This window comes from Rhinolophus sinicus, linkage group LG04 (assembly GCF_036562045.2).
Source record: "Rhinolophus sinicus isolate RSC01 linkage group LG04, ASM3656204v1, whole genome shotgun sequence".
NCBI lineage: Eukaryota > Metazoa > Chordata > Mammalia > Chiroptera > Rhinolophidae > Rhinolophus > Rhinolophus sinicus.
Genome location: NC_133754.1, coordinates 78,035,995 through 78,060,756, shown reverse-complemented (window position 1 = coordinate 78,060,756; position 24,762 = coordinate 78,035,995). Strand labels below are relative to the sequence as shown.

At 35.9% G+C, this 24,762-nt stretch overlaps 1 protein-coding gene across 18 annotated transcripts in view; it reads left to right on the top strand.

The window, feature by feature from the left end:
* The window catches only part of TENM3 (teneurin transmembrane protein 3), a 2,352,866-nt gene that overhangs the window by 2,190,091 nt on the left and 138,013 nt on the right, over positions 1–24,762 (top strand). For all 18 annotated transcript variants that reach the window (XM_074329882.1, XM_074329881.1, XM_074329880.1 and 15 more), the window contains one exon: positions 5,054–5,292. In XM_074329882.1, the coding sequence (XP_074185983.1) occupies positions 5,054–5,292 (239 nt within the window). The remainder of the gene's footprint in view (positions 1–5,053; positions 5,293–24,762) is intronic.

Sequence of the window (24,762 nt, the reverse complement as noted above, 5' to 3'; positions counted from 1 at the left end):
ACCCTGTTACCTTCCGGTAATCACTAAACTGTTCTCTGTGTATGATTGTTTTTTGTTTGTTTGTTTGTCTTATTTGTTTCTTGCTTTCAGTTTTATATCCACATATAAGTGAAGTCATATGGTTCTCAACTTTTTCTGTCTGACTTATTTTGCTTAGCATGATAATCTCAAGTTCCATCCATGTTGTAAATGGCAGTATTTCATCTTTTCTAATGGCTGAGTAATATTCCATTGTGTGTATGTACCACATCTTTATCCAATCATCTATCGAAGGACACTTTGGTTGTTTCCATGTTTTGGCCACCATGAATAATTCTGTAGTGAACATAAGAGTGCATATATCTTTAAGGATTTCAGATTTGGGGGGTAGATACCCAGAAGAAGGATTGCTAGGTCTTATGGTATATCTATTCTTAATTTATTAAGGAACCTGCATACTGTTTTCCTTAGTGTCTGTACCAATTTACATTCCCACCAGCAGTGTATAAGAGTTCCGTGTTTTCTACTACCTCTTCAATACTTGTTATTACTTGTATTGTTGACAATAGCCATTCTAACAGGTGTGGGGTATCCCATTGTGGTTTTCATTTGTATTGTCCTAATAGCCAGTGAAGTTGAGCATTTTTTCATATATCTGTTGGTCATTAGTTTGTCTTCTTTGGAGAAGTGTCCATTGAGGTCCGCTGCCCATTTTTTTAATTGAATTGTTTGTTGTTTTGTTGTTGAGTTGTATGAGTCCTTTATATATTTTGGATATTAACCCCTTATCAGAGGTGTAATTTGCAAATATCTCTCCCATTCAGTTGGTTACCTCTCTGTTTTATGGATGGTTTCTTTTGCTGTGCAGAAGGTTTTTAGTTTGATATAGTACAATGGTCACCATTTCATTTATTTTACAATCTTTATTGTGCAACTACTACTATATGCCAGGAACTTTCTAAGTCCTAAAAATACTAAGAGCTGAATAAGACTTCAGAGAGTTCACATTCTAATGAGAAAAGACAGACAATACATTCATGTAGCAGATATATCATTCTTAACACTCTTTATGCTAAACAACTTCATTTTTTAACTGCTTCTTATATTTAATTTGAAGCCCTCGTTCCTAAAAACTTTAGTCAAATGATTTGGGTGTCTCCCTCCTACCCTACTCCCTTATGTGCTACTACGAGCCCAGCAGGAGTAACTGGTGCTTCAGTCTTCCTCACCAACACATTGAGTTTTCATGCAATGTGTTCCTTCATTATTAGTCACCTTACAGAGCTAGTCTAAATTCCTATCTGGCCTCCTCAGGTCCTGTGGCAACTCTACCACTTCTATGCTATTCTGGAAGCCAGAGGGGTAATTGTCCTTCTTACAAATCATTCTGAGAAGCAGGAATGTCAGGTAGGCTCTCTCTAACCGCACCACCTCGACACTCCACACATCAGTTTGGACTGTGGGGTCCTGTTACCCGGCAGGTTTCCTCTGGTCTCCCAATACACTACATGGTGTCTGCTTCTCCAGGACTCAGCCAATGGAGCCAGGAGCAGGGCCTCTGTCTCTGAGGCACAGTGAACCTTCTGCCTTCATCTATTCCCCTCCTTTTCCCTCTTCCTAACCCTTCATGATATTTTCTAGTCTAAGGGGAATCTTTAGCTCCTAAATCCTATTTCTTTCAAGCATTTTGGTTCTATCCCAAATCATCTCTAATTCTACTTTCCCCCAGAGGTTCTTCCTGGTACCAAAGACTAAAGGAAGGCAATGTGTCTTTGGCCACGGACCTACACACTGGTTGCTATTCCAATGCTCCTTGTTTCTGTGTGCATAGCATTATCAGGTAGCTCTCTCTGCCATTTTTGTCTGCACAGCGTGGCATAAGAGTAGTAGAGAGAACCACAAGCTTCTTTGGAGTCTTGCTACATCCCTAGACTTGCCACAAAGCAGAGAGCAAGCTTCTCTCCCTGGGTCCTGTGGAGTCCTCTGCTCTCATCAGCTGCCCCCTGCCCTGGTTCTCTTCCTGCTCCCAGCCTGAAGGTACTCTCCTCGTCTGGTGGGAAACCTCTTTTTATCTCCTACTCTGTTTCCTCCAAACATTATGGTTTACTCCAGTCCACTCCACCTCCCTCAGTAGACTGAGCCTTAGGAAATCAGGAAGACACTCCGTCTAGTTCTCCTTCTCACCCTGTCTCAACTCTTCTGCAGGCAATGCAATATAGCAGCTCTTGGAATTAAAAGAGGTGAGGCAGAGTAAGGACAGCAAGGGGGGAAGTTGCAGGAGGAAAAAAGACCCTTTAAATAGTATTTTAAAAATTTAACCCACCACACAAGTAAACAAATAAACAAGAGAATACCTGATTGTAATAAATGCTTTGAAGAAAATAAGCGAGTAAAGGGAACAGGGCTTTGGTGAGATCTTTTCCAGTTACACTTGTCCGTCCAGCCTTACATTCACCTGCTCCAAGAGGAGTGGATATGCATCCATTGGAATGCTTTTTAAAGACCAGTTCCAGGGGCACTGAGGAAAAAGTCTGTTGCTATGGGTCTTGCTCATTCTTTACGTATAAATCCTAAAAACAGTGGGAATCCAGATTAGGGGTCAACTGCAGCTCACAGGCCAAATCCAGTCTGTCACCTGTTTTTGTTTTGATCATGAGCTAAGAATGGTTTTTACATTTTTAAGTGACTGAAAAAAATAAAAAGACTATTTCATGACATGGGAAAATCAGGGTATTTATTTCATATACATTGGTTTTGAGGGCGTTACATTTTGAATTGGGATTTATCTAAAGTCTTCAAATAATCACTTTTGGTCTTTTGGAATATAGATTACATAAGAGAATTCAGGAAGAAAACGAATTAATGCTTATTGAGCATTTATCTTGTGCTGGATACTGAACGGTAATACATGTAAATATGTCATCTATGTTATTTCATTTAATCCTCATAAAATGCCTATAATAGGAGGTACTATTAGTATGGCCATTTTACAGATGATAAAACCAAGACACAGAAAATTTAACTAACTTACCAAACATCATCCAGCTAGTTATAGATGGTCTGGATTTGAACCCAGGGAGTCTCATTCCAGAACCCACATTCTCACTAACCATGCTGGATATGAGTATGGTAGTAGGTGCTGAAAATACTGCTTCCAACAGACTATTTAATTCAGGCTATAAACTTTTACATTTGTTTAGAAAGGAGTTCCATGGGGAAAATGGATTCATAGTACTGAAATAGTAACTTATCATTTGCATCTGTTCTAATTTTGTAGTTGATAAAACATTTTTAGATGCATTAACTGATTTATAGCCCTATGAGATAAGTAAATAATTAGCTCCGTTTTACAAATTAAAAAAAATAATAATAATAAGGCTTTTTAAGATCGTATAACTAGGAAATGAAAGACCAAGAACTTAAAACCCGATCTTCTAATCTCTAATCCTGAATTATTTTCTCTATACCTGTGTTAGACAAACTTTCATGACTTTCTCCATGTCTGTACACCAGCTACACATAGTAATTTTCTGGAAATGGACTCTGTTACTTAAATACCTGGTTTGCCTTTCCTAAGCAATAATATATATAAAATCATGAGTTTGATTCTTCTTTAATTTATCAAACACTTATATTGTGCTTACTATAATATATTCTAAGCACTTTACAGAAAATATTAACTTATTTAAGCCTGATAACAACCTCTGAGAGAGAGATAATATTACTGTCCCCATTTTACAAATTCAAAAACAAAACAGAGAGAAGGAAAGCAAATGGCCCAAGGACACGTACCTAGTAAGGAGTAAAGCAGGATTTGAACCTCAGCAGTGTAACTTCCAAGTTCAGCCCTTTTAGCCCTTAATTTGTTTAATATATTCAGTCTATTTTCTAATGCACATTAAAATGAGTACATGAGTATTAAATTTGAAAATATTCAGCTGTGTACCATCTAAAATCATCTTGTATAAAGACTGTACTGTACCATGGTAGAATATTCCAGAAAACCTATAACACTCTGAATATGGAAGAAAGAGCACAGTGTGTTACTTCATTGAACGTGTTATTAGGGAACGTAATAAGAACTGTTAAGACACAAACTGAATACACTATAAATTACCAGCATAATATGAAATGGAAACCATGGAAAACATGGTGCTTTTTTTTTTAAATCAGGGGACTTCTATTGTTAATTGGAATCTTAAAATTAGTCGTCTTTCGTAAAGAATTCCTTATACAGCACTCTTGTTATGTGATCATTCAATTTCTGCTTAAACATTTTCAACGGCAGAGAGCATACAACTTTTAGAGGCAGTTTGCTCCACTGTTTATGGCTCAGTTGTTCTAAGTTTGATCTGAAACCTGCTTCGCCGACCTCTTCATTTATTTAGGTTGGTTTTGGAAAGTGTTCCTTCCTTTCTCTTCCCCCCCAGCAGATTTACCTTCCTGGTTATGTTTGACATAAGCGAAAAATAAAGTTGGTGGGCATCCCTTGAGGACTGACCAGCGGGCTGTGCCCAAACTTGACAGCACCCGTTAGTGGGGGAGCAGGGTAGGGTTAGAATGTTTCCGTGGATATCCAGAGAATGTATCAGTCTGCAGAGCATCAGAGTGGTCATGCATTCTTGTGTTTATATGAGTATGTATTCTCAAATAATAATAATTACACATATAGCTATAAAATAATAAGATGGGTTTTCTTAAACGAAATGTGAAGATGTTCTTCAGGCACTTCATAAAGGGAAGTTCCGAAATAGTTTTGTGCAGGAAATGGTAAAATCAGAATAACTCTATCGTTTCTCAAGATAGCTCCCTGAAGGGACACTCATCTCTTGTGTGCGTAAGTACTGCTGTATATGTTACAAATCAGTCTCCTTCGTCGGAGTCATTTTTGTGAGTTGGGTTTTTTTTAGTTAAAACATTTACTTAATTTCTAGTTGTTTTTTTAATTATCTACAGGCAGGATTAAAAGACAGGAGAGCTAATCCATAGCTGTCTCTCCACATTTTAACATAGTTGTATCAAGTACACATACTTTTCTATTGATACTGTATAATGATATTCTCCTGTCCCACAGGCATTTCCTATTCAAAACAGGAACAGGGACAACGCCACTGTTCAGTACTGCAACCCCAGGATACACAATGGCATCTGGCTCTGTTTACTCACCGCCTACCCGGCCACTACCTAGAAACACCCTATCAAGAAGTGCTTTCAAATTCAAGAAGTCCTCCAAGTACTGTAGTTGGAAGTGTACCGCACTGTGTGCTGTAGGGGTCTCCGTGCTCCTGGCAATACTTCTATCGTATTTTATAGGTAAGAACCAAGTTTTAGAATTACTTTGTCTGTAACTCGGGATGTTATATTGTTTTGTGGGTTTTATCTCTGTATTTGGTCAAGAAGTATATGAGGAGGCTCTATTTCCTGGGGAAGGGGTTCGTAATAATACATGATAAATTGCAGGGTATTTGAAATCATCTTCCACAAATTTAGATAAGTAGAAAAGCTGCACTTGCCTGAAGAACAAGTTATATTCTTGGACACAGACCGTAGTGTACAATTGTGTTTGACTTATCCCTCATGAAACATGGGTAACTCTGTCATTTCATGCACATAAAATAATTCACGCAGTTGCAGGAAGGAGCACAATGCAGGAATCCCCCACAATGCATAACCAATAGGGAACTCTGTGCTGCTTGTGATATCACTGTCGTTCCGCTAACTCAGCTCTCTAAGTGTAAAGCTCATCACTCAGGACCGTCATCTTGCACTCAGGAACCATCTCCTGAGAACTATACATCTGTAAAACAGTGACAGCATTATCTGCTTGTTCATAGTTGTGGATTTTTCAGCTTTTCTGATGTAGTGTTGATCATGTTTTTCACTTCATGGTAACCCGAATGATAGAAGCCGCTAATCGAAGTTATAAATACTCCTTTTATTTAACTGTTTTATACATATACGAGCATTCAAACTATTGGAAGTCGCTTTTTAAAGTGTCAAAAATGACCACATCAGATTTTTAATCTACTTCTAAGTGTAGGGAAAGTCCTACATCGTCAAAATGCTAATGGTGTCCCCGGAGATAAATCACAGGCTGTGTGGTTTATCCAACAAGAACAACAGTCAGTGATGCATTTTCAAGTTTACAAAGCTATTTGTGATGCCCCATGAAATTCTATAACTGAATCAGAGTATGTATTACAGAGCTGCATGTAAAATAGTATGATGCTTGTGTAGTGAACCAGTTTCTATCATTAACTGCAATACTCCTTAGTTATAAATTATGTACTTTGGAAAGTGAAATAACCATTTTGAGTCACAACATTTAAGAGAAATGCAGAATTTTAGAGCGTGAAGGATCTTTAGAAATAATTGAGTCAGGAACGGCAACGAGGTGGCCTGTTACGTACTATTACTTCCAATTCTTCTGCCTTGGCAGACGTCACTAATGAATCAGGGCCCTCTTTCCCGCTGACCTGGGATCCAGCCTCATTATCCTCAACGCAGTGCTTCACGCAGCACCTCCTGGAGCCACTGTCCATCAGTGATAAAAGCAAGATGGAACCTTTTTGTTATTTTTCAATCTAAGTTAACTCCCTCCTTATAAAAATGGTCAAACCAGGTACATGGCCAAGATCACACACTAATGAAACAATGCTGTGTTATTTCATAACACTCAAGGTAAATGAGGACTATGACCACAAAAAAAGTCGGTGTTCAGAGGCTGATTTCTAGGATTCAGCTAGAAAGTATCCAGCCATTAAGAGAATCTCTCCTAGTTAGCTATATAAATTATTTATTTTTGTCAGCTGTGTGCTGCTAAAGAATTTTTGATGGTCCTGAAATGCATCAGTCATAAATGGCATGGAATAAATTAAGCAGATATATTTGTAGGGGATTTTCTAACAGTAGTACATGTCTAACAGATAAATATTGTGCAGGGCTGGAATTCAGTGTCTGTGCTGTTGATGTGTTCTCGGCCATCATTTCTGATTGTTAAGTGCCCGTGTCCTACCAGTTGTTAAATATTTTGAAAATCAGCTCTGATACCATTTAATAGTTATACACTCTGTGACTAACATGAAAAAAACAGCATTTTACTGTGAGATTAGATCACTATTATTTGTGAGACTTGTACTCTTTTCAAGGATCCATTAGTGACTATAATTGAGTATTAGACTTCTAAGTAAAAACTCAAATGTTTTTTTTTCAAATTGCCTGTTTTTACAATTTAGTAGTTAGCAGCCTCCTTTTTTCCTACTAGTGCCACTCCCAAAAAAGTCTCCTTTGATTTTTCTTTCCCAATATGGAAACATACAAAATTTATAGTTAGTCTACTCATGTAGAGATATTTGTTGAGCATGTGTTATGATCCAGTTATTGTGCTAGAAATTAAGGTGATAACAATCGAAGTGTTACCAGGCAAAAATTACTTTTATCATCAAAGAATTATCTCACACTTTTGCTTTGATTAAGCAAAAATATACTTAGAAGTTTTACTAGTCTTCCTGTGCTTAAATGACTAGCACACTAACTCAGTGTTTTTTGTTTAAATCAAGGGCCGAATTTCACTTCTTCCTCGGTTAGCATGATGAATCTTTTCAGACTGCAGATACCACTTTCACCCTTGAAAAAAAAAGAATAGGGCACTTCTCTCAGGGAACGTTGTCCTTTCTATTGAGTGTGCATGTAAAGCAGCAATAGAAAGGGACACTGCCTGTCCAGCTAGATCACTCTGATAAACTCCAGAATCATTGGGGAAACCAATGTCATCATTTAGTTGACCTCACAACCTTTAACACAAGTGCAATCATCCTTACATTTTTTTCCCCATTCCCTTAGGTGTCCCCTTCTCTCATATTGACTGTCAATATAAAGTCAAAGACTTGAGAAATAAGTAAAATTAGAAGCTTGAGGAAATATTTCTGGAAAAATCCCAGAATTTTCTTTCTCGCTTTCCAGTAAGGTCATGAGAAGTTATAAGGATGTAGCATTAACATGTCTCTTCTCTAAGATAAAGTTTTCTCAAGACAGTAAAGGTAAATAACTTCTGAAATGGAGGATGGAGGGGGACAGGCTTTGTTATTCATTTGTTTTTCCTATTCCCATAAAAATTTCAGAGATTAAAGGAAGGACAAAAAAGAAAGTGAAAATTAATTCCCATAAGTCACTGTTGTTTTTTGCGTGGGTAATCACTGTTAACTATTTGTTGTATGTCCTTCCAGATACTTTCCTATTCACCTAGAGTTCCATAATTTTAATGCATTTTGTACCAGGCTTTCTCACTTATCATTCATTAAACATCCTATACGTATAATTTTATTTAGTGACTGTCAATCAGTTCCCCAAAATGCAGTTACTAGTTTCTTATGCATGTAACTGTGTGTTGTGTGTGCATGTGTGTTCCGTTGATCAAATATTTGATCAGAATAAATTATTTGATAGAAATTGGCTGTTCCAAAGGGTAGGCATGTTTTAAATTCTCCAAACCATGGCCAAAGTACCCTCAATTTACACAATTACCAATGCTACTTATTATCAGTATTTTTAACCGTTGCCCATCTCTTAAGTCAAAACATTTTATTGTTGTTTTCATTTATACTAGTAGTGCTGAATATCTTTTCATGTACTTATTGACCATTTGTATTTATTTTTGTGTGTGTGAACAGCCAAGTTTCCCCCCATTTTTCTGTTGTAAATTTTCTCCATTTTGTGAGTTGCAAGTGTTTATTTATAAAGGATATGAATCACTTGTCAAATACGTTATATATTTTTTCCAATTTATTACTAGCTTTGTTCATAATTGTTATGCGTATACCATACAGAATTTTTAAGTAGTCAAATTTTTTAATTTTTCCTTTATAATTTCTGATTTTTATGTTATAGATCCTTATTTACTCCATTATTTTTAAAAATTCACTTAAATATTCTTCCAGTACTTTTATGTTTGTTCAATAAGCATTGCTAGGTCAACATTTTCTGGGCACTCTGATGGATGTTAGAGGTTCAAATTAGCTCTTCGTTCTAGAAATTCATAGTCAAGTGATGAAGACATGTAAGCAAACACACTTTTAATAGTACATGATTTCATAGCAGCATGGTTCATAGCAAAAAACAAAAGACAAGGGGAAATACCTATCTCTGGTGAAGATATTGGGGAAAGACTTGATCTAGCAGGTGGTACTTAAAAGGTGAAGAGAAATTCAGTTCGCTGGGTTTAATGTCAAAATGGTTAGTGGGAGATCATCTTGGGAAGAGGTCATCCAAGGCAAGGAAAGGAAGAACCATGAAATATCTCCAGTGGTGCATGTGGGGAGCACACAGTGTGCCAAGCATTGTGTATGAAGCTGTGTATGAATCACCTCATTTAATTTTCACAACCACCCTATGAGTTGTTATCCCCATTTAACACATAGGAATCTATCACTTAGAGAGGCACCTCACCTGAAGTCACACAGCCAGTAAATGATGGGACTGGACTGGAAAGTACCGAGGACCCCTTTACACTCTACTGTCTCCCATGAGGTTTTGGAAGAATTGAAAATAGGGAAGCAACTGAAGAAATTCAAGCATAGCAATGAAAAAGAATCCCGTTTGTTTGTAAAAGATTGCTTTATGGCATTCCAGAACATGTCATGTGAAGGAAGGAAGTCCAGACTTGTACTGTTCAAATTTTAATGTGCCAAGGAATCACGTGGGGATCTTGTTAAGATGCATATTCTGATTCAGCAGATCTGAAGTGAGAAGCAAGAGTCTGCATTTCAGCTGGGCTCCCAGGTGATGCAGCTGTAGACGGCAGTGGAATTAGCAAGGCTCTAGGCCAGCCCTGTCAAATGTTACATTTAATAATAATAATCCTGTGTCTTCACTAATTCAGTAACTACTAGACACATGTGGCTATTGAGAACTTGAAATGTGGCTAGTGCAACTGAGGGACTGGAGTTTAAATTTTATTGTCATTAAGTAATTTAAACTCAAACAGACACGTGTGGCTAGGGTTTCCAGGCGGGAGTTCCCACCCGTTCTCAGGAATGTTTTCTACTTTCCCATTCCCACGTCCTGAGATAGAAACTGTTTTCTGTTCTCCATGATGAATCGTGTCTACAAAGTGACGGCCGATACTACCAAACACCTGGGTTCAAGGAGCCAATTTTCCTGATTTCCAGACCAACTTTTCTTGGGATTCAGGAGCAGAAAAGAGAAAAAAAATTCCCAAGAATGGACGGGAATTCCTGCCCGGAAACCCTAGCAATAAATAGGAAAAATGTCTAAGAGATACATTGTGAATAGTACGTTTATTTCCCATTGTGAGTATTATGGGTTCAAGGAGCTGATTTTCCCAATTTCCCGACCACCTTTTCTTGGGATTCGGTAACGGGAAAGCAAAAAAAATTCCTGAGAATGGGTGGGCGTTCCCGCTGGGAAACCCCACGTGTGGCTAATGGCTACCATTTGGACAGTACAAGTGTAGACAACCTGTTAGACAACCTACATGTGAGATGATGAGGCCCTATTGGGATACAGGAGTGAACAGAATTGAGAATTATAGCTGACACATAATAGATGAGCCATGGTTTATCATATCCTAAGTCTTAAAAATCAAATGTCCAAGCTTGGACATATGGCAGACTTCTTTTCAGCAGTCACATTATGATTTTCTTTACATTGCTGAGCTCCCAATTAAAATCCTTCCCTAATACATTAATCTTTAAGTTGGTATATCTTTGCACAATGAAAATTCTACTGATTCCTGAACACAAATGTTAAATTCAGTAATAATAGTTAGTGATAGAGACCTATCAATAAAATACTTGTTCCACATTTTCTGGGTCCCTAACTTACTCATCCGTCTTCTTTTTTTTTCTGTTCTAATAATTAGGAAATTGTAAAGATGGGCAATAGCCAGCAATTGCTCACCAAAGAATGGATTGAAAAGAAAGTCTGTAGATTACTGTTGCTTCTGCGTCTGTTCTCAGTTACGGAATGAGTAGGAGTTTTGATGACTGTTCTTGACTCACAGAAGATGGAGGACAACCTGAAATGTTGATGCTCTACACATAGAAAAATGCCCAGACATCTTATAAACCATAAAACATTATTGAAATATTAAATACAAATGAAATAAATGTTTGGATTATTAGGTTAACACCAGTTAAAACTGCAACAAAGTCAAGTGAAAGTTCAAATAACGCCATTTATGGGCAGTTCACCTCATTAACATTTCCAGACACTTCCAGGTAGAGTCTGAAAATTCAGATAATTTCCCATGTAGAGTAGCATCAAAAGTTTAAACATTTTCTTTAAACTGAAAGAATACTAGAGAGAACAAAAATTGTATCAAGTTATATTATGTTAGCCTATTTTCTCAATTTTCAGCTTAGTTTATCCCAGCCAATAATTCATTTGACAACAATTTTTATAACAGGTTTATTAAGATATAATTCACACACCCTACAGTTCACTCATTTAAAATGTACAATTCAAATTAACACTGTGTTTAGTATATTCACACAGTGTTAAAATCAATTTTAGAACATTTCCATCACCCCAAAAAGAAACCCTGTATTCTTTGTATTCTTTAACAGTCACTTCCCATTTCCCACTAAACCCTCCATAGTTGTTGTTTTTTTTCTTTCCCCCACAAAAATCTGAACTTTTAAGGGACTGGTTGGTTAGCTCATTTCCCAATGGCAAGAAATAAGTCAACATTGTTTTTTCTTAGTAACTCCTGACATGCTGCTAACCAAAGAAATACTTACATTTTCAATGTTCTATTTCATTGAAAAAAAAATACATATGTAGTTATTTATCTCCTCTGAACAGCTGCTACCAACTGATTCCTAAAATAGATGTTGTCATATGTCTGCTAAAAAGGCTGTTTAACAACATAAGCGTTCCCTACATCTAGCAAAACATAACCTGTCGAATCCAGGTTCATTGCAGTATGATTCAGTAGCAGTTATCTGTCCTACTTCTGTGTCTATTTGCATTTTATGAACATTTTTACCTCTCTGTGTACCTTGAAATTGATTACGGTACTAGCTATATATATGCAACTCAGGGTCAGAAAGAAAAATACGCCATTCCTTTATGCTTCATGAAAAATCAACCATTTAAATATATGTAGCAAAATAAAATGTGACATTCCTTTTTTTTTTGGACATTTCTTTGTAATAAAAGTGCTATTTTATTAGGTAATAGAACACAACTGAGCAATGAATTACATACCATTTTTCACTACAGCTTCTTCCCTTAACTCCTAATTGCATTACATTCAGAAAATGCATTTTGAGATGGAATGGTAGCATTTTAATACTAATGTGATTTCATCACATTGTGGAAAAAATATATTGCCTATTTTTGGAGGATTGAAAATTGTAAACTAAAAATTTTAAATCAATATTGTGTTTTATCCTTGCATACATGAAATTAAAGACAGATTTAAACTTGATTCAGTGGTGATTAACAACTCCAAATAAAACAGTTTACCTCTAGGAAAGGAGGATAATAGTAATATGATAAAGCATACTACTGCAGTACTCTGATTCTGCAAATTCAAAAAGGAGAAAACCAACAAAAACCCACTCTAGATGGTTGTATTTTTTTTTTCTTATTAAGGACAGCACTTCGTAAGGATGGAGTTGTGCATCACACACACACACTCACACACACACACACACACCTACAGAAATTTTGGCTATCTTGTCATGTTTGCAGTCTGTTGTAACTTTCAAAATGAACTCTATTAATTCGTAGACAGTATTAGTTTTCTCTGTCTAGCGTATCATAGAAACCTACAAAAGATTGAGAAGTCACTTAAAATTCAGTTCATTCTGTAGCCAACTCTGTATAATCACATCAGTGCCTTCTGAATTGAACCTAAAGTGGGGAAAAGCTATATATTGCACAATCGATTCTTTTAACATTATAAATTGTTGTTGTTTTTTATTAGCACACGTAAAAATGTGTAGTTTTAAGTTTATCCGAATATTTATTACTATATATAAAAAAGAAATCCCTACCAAATTCTAGAAATGATAGGAATGTAGGAAGTATACTCCTCCTCTCCTCGCCTAAAATAATTTATTTTACTCTTAGCTCAATATGAAGTCAGCTGAATAAATAATATATGAGAAATACTATATTCAAACAGACCATTTTTACCATTCAAATATAAGGATCTCCCTGACTTGAAAAGCATTCAAGGACAGCAAAAATAAGAACTACCTTTAAAGTCAGCTAAACTTCAGTTTGTGCCAGACAAATTTATCTTGTGTGTGAAATACAGCGCTGTTTTCTCTGTTTTAGGCTATCAGTTTTGCAGAATGTAGCAACATGTCCTGACTAATGACAAGTGGAAAGCATAATACAATATTTACCATGTCAGTGTTACATTGCATAAATATTTAATTGGTGTTGCATATGTCATTTGCTTTTACATTCGTGGTACTGAGAGCAGTATAGTCTGAGAAAAATAGCTACATAAAGAGAAGTGAAAGGAAAAGTAACTGGCATAAATAAGGTTAAAAAATAGATTGCTAGGAATTTTAGGAATGAATTCAGCATAAAACCTTTAAGTTCCATTGAATCTATATTCAAACAAAGTTCTCATCCTAGATTACAAGAGATAAAATAAAATTCAAATGCATGTACTCTTCTAGTTTATTTATTGTTCCTACATAATCTTAGAATGTCTACAGAGTTGGAATGTCTATATGCTTTGTCTCTCTTCCTTAAGAATAAGATTCCAGATTCTTCTTTGGTAACTTAGTAATGTAACACCAGAAAAGGAAGTGACCATCCATCCATCCTTCCATCATTCATTCAAAATTTGTTTATTGAGCGACAACATTTATTTATTGAGACACTATGATAGATCCAGCAGTGGACAACACAGTTCTTGCTCTCTTTGAGATTATATTTCAGAGAATACAAACACTGAGCATTTAATTATATTCCTGATGACTATTTAAAAAGGAGAATGGTAGGAGACTAGGAGAGTGCATAAAAGGCAGTTTGGGCATTAGAGTAAGATTTTCCTGCTAAAACCAGAATAATAACTAGGATTATGTGTTTTGACAAAAGCTGACATAAGGACAAATTTTAAGTATTACCACATAAAACTAAATGTGGCCCGAAAAATCAATTCTCAGGTATATTGAAATCAATATATTGTGATAGAATATCATCTAGATATTCTATCTGAGGGAAACAAGTTATGATATTCATTGGTTTTCTTTTTTGAGTTTGTCTAGCTAGAACTCTTTTTGTAGTTAACATCTAGAAGTGAAAAGAAATGTTACTTTGGGATTATTGGCTAACTAGATTTAAAATTCCCATAAGAATTTATAGTCGTGTTTCTGTTTGTTCCTTTCCTTTAATTTTAGATAATATTACATACGTGCTTTAAGAATTTTATTTATAAAGTATACCCAGTAAATAGCTTTAAAACTGTGAAAAGAAATGATATCTCTTCTTTCTTTCCAATCATTTATGAGTACTCTATTAATATATTTCGAAGAAATTTTTAAAATCCATGTGTTTCTGTATTTCAAAAGTTTTTGGGAGATACAGCTCTTGTTGCTCTGCATTTGATAATCAAAGCGGTCAGCATGTGCACTTGCCATTATTGAATTGGGCCTAAAGGTGAAAAGAATATTACTTTGAGACCCTCCCATTGTGCATTTTAGGCACACATCCAACAGCGAATCAAAGAACAAATGTATTTTTTTGACTTTTGTGTAGTACTAAAATGTTTTCTGAAAAAATATCCAGTGTTTTTAAAGATAAGACCTTTGAAGCCATCTTTCCTTTACCTGTTAGATTTTTTCCCCTGATGACTTATCCAGGTTTCCTAAGAGGGAACTGCTCTCCTCTCCTGGTGTCTTTGTCCATCAGCCAGCCTGGCATGACATTGGCTGTCTCTAACCTGGCCTTTCTGCTCCTTCGTCCATGAGTGAGCTCGTTCTCCCCTGTATCACTTTCACTAGGCCTCCTGTGCCACTATAGAAGAGGAAGCCTTTCACAGATTGTGCTACATTTCCCAGGGCAATAGAAGGAGAGCCAAGACTACCCACTGCACCTGAGTGTAGGTTATGGGACCCTTCATGCTGAGAAAAAAAGGACACAAGTAGTTTTGTCTCTTGCAGATTTTTATCTGTTTTTCACAGGGATTTCCTTTTAATTATTTCCAATCACATCGTCAATTTAAGTCTATTAAATTTAGCAATTACTGAATATCCCTGCTACACACTGAATTCACAGGGATGAGTAAGATGCAGTCTTTACCACAATGATCTCACAATCTTATAAGAGAAAGTAGAATGTTAAATTTTTATATGACATTGCCATATATTTTTAGAAGTACCGTTTGTAAGCACAGGCCCTCAAAGCAGTAAGATTTGAGTTGGTATCCCTCCTCTGTCACTTACCTACCTGTGTAATTTTGAGCAAAGTGCTTAATCTCCATAAACCTGAGTGTCCTCGTCGATATAAACAAGATTAGGAATAATACAGCTCTTGGGAATATTTAACAAAATAATTAATGTGCCTGATAAAATGTAAATGCTCAATTAATGTTAACTGCTATGATTCCTTATAAGAACCTAATAAATCAAATATTATTATCCACAGGTTTTAGGAAGAAAAGTCTTAGGCCCAGAGAATGAGTGACTTATTCAATGTTACAGCCAACAAATATTAAAACACGGACCATAATCTAGGTGTCCTTATTTTGAGCCTGGAAGTTTTCCCCACTATATCATAGGGCATTGTATCTCATAAAATTTAAGAATTTACAGGTGGTACATGGGCAGGAGAATAAATAAGATTAAATGAGAAAATGAGAAATTTATTATTTTTTTTGAATGCTTGTTCTGTTGTATATAATTATGTCATGAGGAAGGTCTCAGTCAATGTTAGCATGTCATGACACATGTCTTTCACACTTCTTTCACAAATAACAATTTGGCTGACAATAAATTCTATGTAGATTTTAATAACTTTGTTTACAGTTTCTTTCATTTATTCTTATTGTTGTCTTCTATTTATATTAGGAGATACTGATTTTTCCTTTAAAGTAATGCTGTAAAATTTCCTTTTAAAATAAGGGTATTTGAATTTTTAAGTCAATTATCTCCAGGAAAAAATTATACATATAAAAATATTTATAAAATAATAATACCATAGGAGGTTCACAATTATATCATAAAGGTGGTAAGCACATTTTTTTATAAAAAAGTATTGGAATCACTTACTGCTGAGGTGACTGAAAATGCTATAGGTCTTTTCCATTGGGTCATTTAATTTCATTCTAGATCCTTAATCTTTTCATTGCTACATTTGTAGTTTTAACTAACTGCATGATGAGGTTAGTTAGCCTATGTGAATTACATAGAATTTGAACATAAAAACTATCCATATTGTTCAATCGTTTCAAATAATCACAAATGTTAACCATCATTTTCTATTTTTAGAGTAAAAATGTCTTTAAGCACTTCTTACTTCTTCAGAGAAATGCTTTGTAATCTTAGAAAAGAATCACAGAGAGAGCAGCAATGCATGTTTAAAGTGGGAAACTTGGCCATTTATTTTTAGGAAAGGAGACTGAGATCACCAGATACAGAAGTACTTTGACAGTGTGAGCAAGTCTCCTGGGGATCAGAAAGGACACTTTTCCTTTGTATTGTGCTTTGAAATACATTTCGAGTAATGCTCCATTAATACCCATTCATAATAGTTAAGATAAGTTTATAGCTAAGGAAACGCCTTTCCAAGTGATCCCAGATTATTGGGGCAGCTGGAATACTGGAATACCAGTCCTACCCTGACTGGTGAGTTGAGATGGTCAAGGAGACTTACATGATCTGTCAAAGTTACCATTATCTGCTGGAGTGGGGTCAAGTGGGTACTGCGCGCACTGCTTCTCTCCTGAAGCAGAACTTGATAAGGTGCATACTAAGTGTCTGCTGATGAATGGATAGTGAACAACAACCTGCACAAACTAGTTGTGCCTGGATTCCTGAAAGGCCATTGATTTTGTTTAAAGTTGCCACTTGACAACCACACATGTGCACACACACACACTCACACTCACATACACACACTCACAAATCCTATTATCTCTCTCAAATGTAACCTTTTGGAGGAGAACAGTTTCCTTTAAAGTAATGCTGTAAAATTTCCTTATTTGAAATTTCCCCTAATATGAAGGGGATGTTTTTCTGGATTTTGCCATATTTGAATATAACAAACTTCCTTTAAGAATCTCCATATCACTAATAGATCTTTGAGTAATGATGATTAAATTTTCAAAGAATTGTAATTTTCAGATCTATTTTACTACTTTGTTCCAAAAGTGAAAACAAGCCAAGAAAAAATGTTATGCTTAAATAGCTTATTAACATACATATACATTTGTTACATGAACGTAGGACGTAGCTCTTAAAGCTGTTACGGAAGAGAGGAATCCAGATGAAAACTTAGTCAGTACAACACGCCTTTGAATAATGAGTACATTCATAGCATTTCAATAGCAAAGCCTGCTAATAACTGTCACTAATGAATCCTCTGTTACATACATTTCATGATAACAACAAACTCAGTATTTTGACAAGCAGGGAATAGTCTATAAATCATGTAAATTATTTCACTTTGCAATTTGAATGTTTTTGACAAACGTCCTCTTACCATATTCTTTAATGTTGACAACTGTTACCTCAAAGATTCTCCAGCTTATTGATAATGATTAGCCCCTTTGGGCAGCTAATCATGATGGTGAACACTTTGTTCTTTCCATGAGATTGGAGAATGAATGCTTCTTTCATTCAGAGAACAGAACCTGGAAACAATAGAAAACTAATGACACATTAGGAAAACAGTCTGTTTTAGAAATCCTGACTTAATTCCATCGGTGACAAATAACAGCTAGATTTTCATAAGCCTCTGTCGGCTTCAGCACTGGCTGTCAGTGGGCAGCTGGAATTACTATTTCCTAAGCAACATCTTTAAACATATTACACTGAATCCACATAGTTAAGGAAGAAAAATGCAATTAAATTTAAAAGTATAGTGTTTAATACATTTATAAAAAGAATATGAGGCAAATATTCTAGCAGAAACAAAGGCACATAGCTAAATCACTATTTAGTTCATGAAGACATTGTGATAGCCAATCTGATTCTACTTTCCCATTAAAGACAAAATGCTAAAAGGATAGAAAGGAAAAATACACAGCATAGAAATATAAAGTATTCGCAACCATTTCTTACTTTCTTGCTCCCTCCCCCTAGCAAAAAATACCATAGTTCATAAACCTTAATGATTTCAGTGTGTTATAATACTCAGAGGAACTTGCTACATCAAGTGTTAGTTCCTTTGAATATGGAAGTCTCTTTTAGTTGGAATAATTCCCTTTTTCTTAATGACAGTTTGAGTACATGTTAATATGAAAGCTTTCAAAAGAAATATTGATTTTTAAATAACCGTATTTGGGTCACCAAGGTCTGGACTGTTGATATGTTAGCCTTAAAATAATAACAAATAATAGTGGAATAGAATATTGCCTAATACATAATGTCAACATGTATGTGAACACAGCAGGAAATCCAAAACAAAAGCTAATTTATGGAAAACTATGTATTTCTAATGACACTTTAGACTAGTAGGGGTCCAAGCTACAAACTGCAGTCTTTACATGAGATGCTTTCATTTTACATGGAAAACTTGGTTGCATCTGGATGCATATCTCAAATCAAATCATTGAATCATTGCCCTATGTTTAAAAGTATTTTTCTTATTTTTTCTGTAAAATCTAATCATTGTACATGTGCATTATATATATTTATGTATTCCTGAAACTAAAACATAAAATGAAGAAATTTTGCTCTCAAAACCCAAGGTACCCAAGGTATCATATGCATACAATGATAGGTTGACCTCATGTAATTATATTTTATTTTAAAATAAAAACAAAGGAACAACAACATTGATATTCTAATATGTTGATGCCTTATTGATGCCAGATGTTTTTACCTTTGCTCAATGGTTTAGCCTAAACATTTATATTTTTTAAATACATTGACATATCCTAGAATATAAATCTGGAAGAGACATTAGAGACCATCTAGTGCAAACTCTTCACATTTTTATGTAAATGAGAAATATTAGCCGCAGAGAGTCCCGGTGACTTGCCAAGTTTCCACAACTAGTTAGAGCCAGAATTGAGACTGGGATCCAGGTCTCTTTTAATATAAACAAAAGGCTCCACAAGACGCCACCAATAATCTGTGTTAAAATTTGTGCTCTTAACTATAAAAGGTCAGGTTCTGATTTTCTTTTCTTGTAGCATCTGATAACATGTTCTTCATGAATCTTTCTCCAAGATTATTTTGGGGAAAGTATACTATGGTGGATGTGAGGTGAATTATAAGAAAGAGAAACTTTAGACTTACGCTTGCTTAGATGAACTTCCAAGATTTTGGAGGCTAAACAAAACCGAATTGCAGACATTTTCAGATTGAGATTTTTTTAAGTCAGTTTTTCTTACCAGATTCTGGTTCTCATATTACCTTGTATGTTGTTTTTTTCTATCTTTGTGAGAATATTTGCTTGATCTTGTAATATTAAACAGCATTTAGCCAATAATGGCAGTCATGCTAAGAACTATACTCAAGTGCCAAATCCTGAGAGTGTACTCTTCAGGGTTCTGGTGGCAGAAGCTACATTTAGGTTTCTGATGGCAAGGGGGCTTTCTTCTGTGTTCACTTCACAAAATCCCCTGTAATTTACTCCAAGGTCCTGGCAGATTGCTGGACCATGTCACCAGCTGTCACCACCCCTCCTTCCCATCCATATTTGGCAGTATCTGAGAACACAAGGCATGCCAATAAAAATAATAGTAGCTGTGATAACAACTTCAATGGCATGGTCCCCAGAGACAAGATCAAATGTTGGCACCTTTTCTCTCAATATGGAACTAAAAATGGCACTGAATTTAGCTACTTGGTAATATATCATTTTCTTTAATTACACATTTTGGTTTCAAGTATTCCACATGCTGGCTTTTAAGTATCAAACCAACATACATTGGTTAAAAACAATGGCATGCCCTTTTTTTCTATGGGGAAGAGGTGAAATAACTATAATACGATGCGTTCTTTTCATCTCCATCAACCATAAAAAATAAGAGGAATGTATGCTGTAATTTTCTCTCTCGAATGGTCTTTGAGCCTGAAAGAAAATTTCTTCATGAAATTTTACTAATAAATCTTTGCTAGTATATTGTCTCAAAATTATTTCAATTAATGGTGTTTGTTTCTTAACATTTACTGAGAAAGCCTACAGAAAAAAGACTTAAGAGATTATAGAATAAAGGCTTTTGAAGCATATAGGAAATATTTTAATTTTAAGCATGTTAAAATTGGTTAAAATCTAAGACTACCACAAGCAACTTAAGAAGATGTAGTCTAGAGTAGGCCATTGAGCTGTTAGTAACATAGGTTGCAATAGTAATTGATGGCTTAACATTCCTGTGAGTCTCTCCTACTGTTATCATTATAATTTTTTATCACTGACTTAGGTGATAGTATAAAAAAGTACACTTATTAATTTTGTATATGGCAAATGTCAGATATTACAGCTGGAAATCGTTGTTCTTCTGCCCAGAGAAAAAGGGAGGAATTATGCTGTAGTACCCCCTGATCCACAGTTTCACTTTCTGAGGTTTCAGTTACCCACAGTCAACTGCAGTCTGAAAATGTTAAATGGAAAAATTCCAGAAATAAAAAATTCCTAAGTTTTAAATTGTCCACCATTCTGAGCAGTGAGATGAAATCTTGTGGCATCCTGCTCCATCCCATCCGGAGCATGAGTCATCCCTTTGTCCAGTGTCTCCATGCTGTGGATGCTCCCTGCCCATCAGTCACTGAGTAGCCATCTCAGTGATCAGATCAATTGTCTCAGTATTGCAGTGATGGTGTTCAAGTAACCATTATTTTACTTAGTAATGGCCCCAAAACATAAAGAGAAGTGATGCTGGCAATTTGGATATGCCAAAGTGAAGCCATCAAGTGCTTCCTTTCGGTGAAAGAGCACAAGTTCTCTACTTAATAAGGAAAGGAAAAAAAAATCATACGCTGGGGTTGCTAAGATCTGCGGTCAGAATGAATCTTCCATCTGTGAAAGTGTGTGGAAGAAAAAAATTGTAAAGAAGGGTGAGTACAGTACAATAAGATTGTGAGAGAGACCACATTCACATAACTTTTATTACGGTATGTTATTATAAGTGTTCTATTTTATTATCAGTTGTTGTTAATCTCTTACTGGGCTTAATTTATAAATTAAACTTTACCATAGGTATGTGTGTATGTATAGGAAAAAAACAGTATATATAGGGTTCAGTGCTATCCTAGGTTTCATGCATCTACTGGGGTTCTTGGAGCATATCCCCCATGGATATATAGGCACTAATGTATATATCCCATTGGATATATAATACCACAATTTTTTTAATCCATGCTTTTGTCAGTGGACATTTAGGTTGCTTCCACCTCTTGACTATTGTGAACAGTGCTGCTATGAACATGGAAGTGCAAGTATTTCTTTGAAACCCTGCTTTCCATTCTTTTGAATATACACCCAGATATGGGATTCTGGATCAAATGGTAGTTTCTAGTTTTAATTTCTTGAGAAACTGCCTTACTGTTTTCCATAGCAGTTGCACCATTTTACAATCTTGCCAATAGTGCACAAGGGTTCCAATTTCTCCGCATCCTCACCAAGACAAGTCATAGTTTTTAAACTACAGATCCTTTTGGGACGGCCATGTGGCTTTCCTTCTAACACCGGAGATTTGCACTGAAGAAACTTCTCCTCACTCTTCTCTTTTCCTCCTACCTGATGGAGTCAGTTACCATCCCTCTGCACTGTGTCTTTATTATATATGCATTTATTGTTGTGATTGCAGGGGGCTGTAACATAGGCTGTCATAACGGCCTCACCTGCAACCTTATGGGAAGTAATACCTGGTAGCCTTCATGAGAAAAGCACCTACAGGGAGGGTTTAGGGAAGGTGAAAACATACATTTTTTAGCTATGCTATATGTACTACAGTTAAGTAGAATTTTTAATGTAAGCATAATATACATTTGAAAATGACACAGATCATGAGTGAACACTCCAGTGGAACCACCTCCCAGATAGAAAAATAGAATATGACTAAGCATTCCGGAAGCCCCTATGGACTCTTGTCAGTTATTAACCTGCCCCCTCCTCCCTAGAGGTAATCATTCTGATTATATTTGTTCCTACCAGTTGATATTAACTGCTTTTGGACTTTAGACACACAGACTGACACAGTCTTCACGTTTTTTGTGATTGGGTTCTCTTGCTCAATATCATGTTTATGCGATTTATTCATATTGTTGCATTTGGCAGTGGTTCCTTCATTTACATTGCTGTATAGAAGTCCATTGTAGGACTGTACTCTAATTTGTTTATCCATTTTATTGCTGGCAGACATCTGTATTGTTTCCAGTTTGGGGCTATTACAAATAATGCTTCTGTGAACATTCTTGTTCATGCCTTTGGATGCTATGTGTATACATATTTCTACTGGATAGACAGACTTTTGTAGCCAACTGGGGACTTAACCACCATTTCTAAGATTTTTAACATGGAGAAAATATGTTTCAATTCCAAACAAGAAACGTACGAATGATCTCGCAAAATACAACCATTTATATTCCGTAAACATCTTGTATTTAGAAGCCAATTTTCACAAATGGACAAACTTGTGATTATATTTGCTACTGTCAAAAAAGAGATCAGTTAACAATTTCTGGTAAAAATTTTTAACTGTCTTTAATATGAGTGCTTCATTTTAATTCATAGCAATCCAGGTAGGTAGAAAAATAGAACAGTGTAGGAAAAGGAATCCTGAAACAGGGTTAGGAGATCTGGTACCACGAGTCTTCTTCATATTGTAACTTTTTAAAAGATATTGGGTAAGTCACCATCTCCCTCTGCCTCTGTCTCATACACCAGGGATAATACTCCTTGCCCCACACTACATTAGTAGAAGATAATAGACATCAAGATATTTTAAAATGTGAAAAACACACTGAACAGACATGTGATATTATCGCTGTCATTCACATATTCCATCTTTGCTTGGATAACATTTGGATATGAATCCAGCCCCCCACATTAAAATCACATAGAAATATGTGGCAATAACAATATAAAACTATGAAACACTATATCATAAACAATTTGTAAAGATTAAATCTACATGAACACTGTTTCTGTTTCTTTAAAATACACCAGTATAGTGTTTATGTAATTTTTAAATTGTTATTTTTAAGACTCTTGGAGTTAACCAAAATAGCCTGTTCTGAATTTCATCACCATCATATTACTGTAAAAAAATCTTTGAAGACAGTATAAGTATAGGGGGAAAGTACTTGTGTGGAAGGACAGTGCCTGGAATACACAAATGCTGCCTATTAATATCTTTGCCCACACTCCACCCCCAAATGCTGTCTCTGCCTTCAGTTTCTATATTTGGTAGAGAAGCATTCTCTGTAGCCCATGGCCCTCGCAGAAGTTCCATTTCACTTCCTTCTGTATGGATTTCACACTCTATAGCCCTATGGTAAAACAGAGAGCAGTGTCGTGGTACGTCCTTTGTTATTAGGTCTGGATTTAAGCTCAGGTCCACTGCTTACTTGCTTGGGACCTTAAATTCTCAAAAAACCTCAGTTTTCTCAGTTTTAAGATAAAAAAAAAAAAGTAATAGCAGCTATTCAGTGGAGTCTTTGTGAAGATTAAATGAGATAATACAGGTGAGGCACTAGCACAACACTTGACCCAGAGTAGGTGTTCAGTGAATGTGTTATTGTTTTTTAAAAACATTGCATCACAATGTTCTACCACCAGCACAGAGAACACTGGCTGAGAGAATGCCTGGCATTTCTGCCAGCCTGTACCTCCTCATGTAAGCTATCCACCCAGAGGGCTAAGGGACTCAGAAGAGCGCAGAGCTCCCAACCACTTCTGGACACTTTTCCCACCTCCTCTATTCAGTCATGTGTAAAGCCAAGGATCGCTGTACCATTCATGAAGAGCGCACATGCCTTCCCATGGGTTCAATGCTGCTTTCCAGCTCATGCACTGAAGAACTGGGCTCATCCTTCTTTATTTACGGAAGTATTTTATTTCGCTGATTTTTCCTTTGTTTGTCTGCCAAGACATCACACGTACTTTGATTACACCAGTGCTCAGAAATTTCTGTAGCATTTTGACTTTCATTTGGTTGCTGCCTCTATGGCTCTCTCTCTCTCTTTCTCTCTTTCCCCCACCCCCGCCCTTTCTCTCTCTCACTATGGAGTCAATCTTACTAACACCCTGTATTTGCATAAATATCTTAAGTTATACATGAGGGTCAAGAGCTTCACTAAATACCGAACAGCAATATTTTTAAAGTACATGATATTCTGAGACCAAACGACTTGTTGGTCTCTATTTTTAATGCAGTGTTAAACAAGATATATTACTGGGTATGGTTCTCATTGTATGATGTCTTAAGTATTATAGAACCAAAATCCCATTTTATTGAGATTTTCTGTAGTAAAAACATATGTTAGAGATGTTGCTCATCTGGCAAAAAATAAAATAGCTTTCAAAACACTATGCTGCTTTCTAACATTTGACATCGCTGTGATCCCATGAATTTTCTCTCCTCTTCAAAGTCTATTAAAACCAATAAAATGAGCAAATCTATGA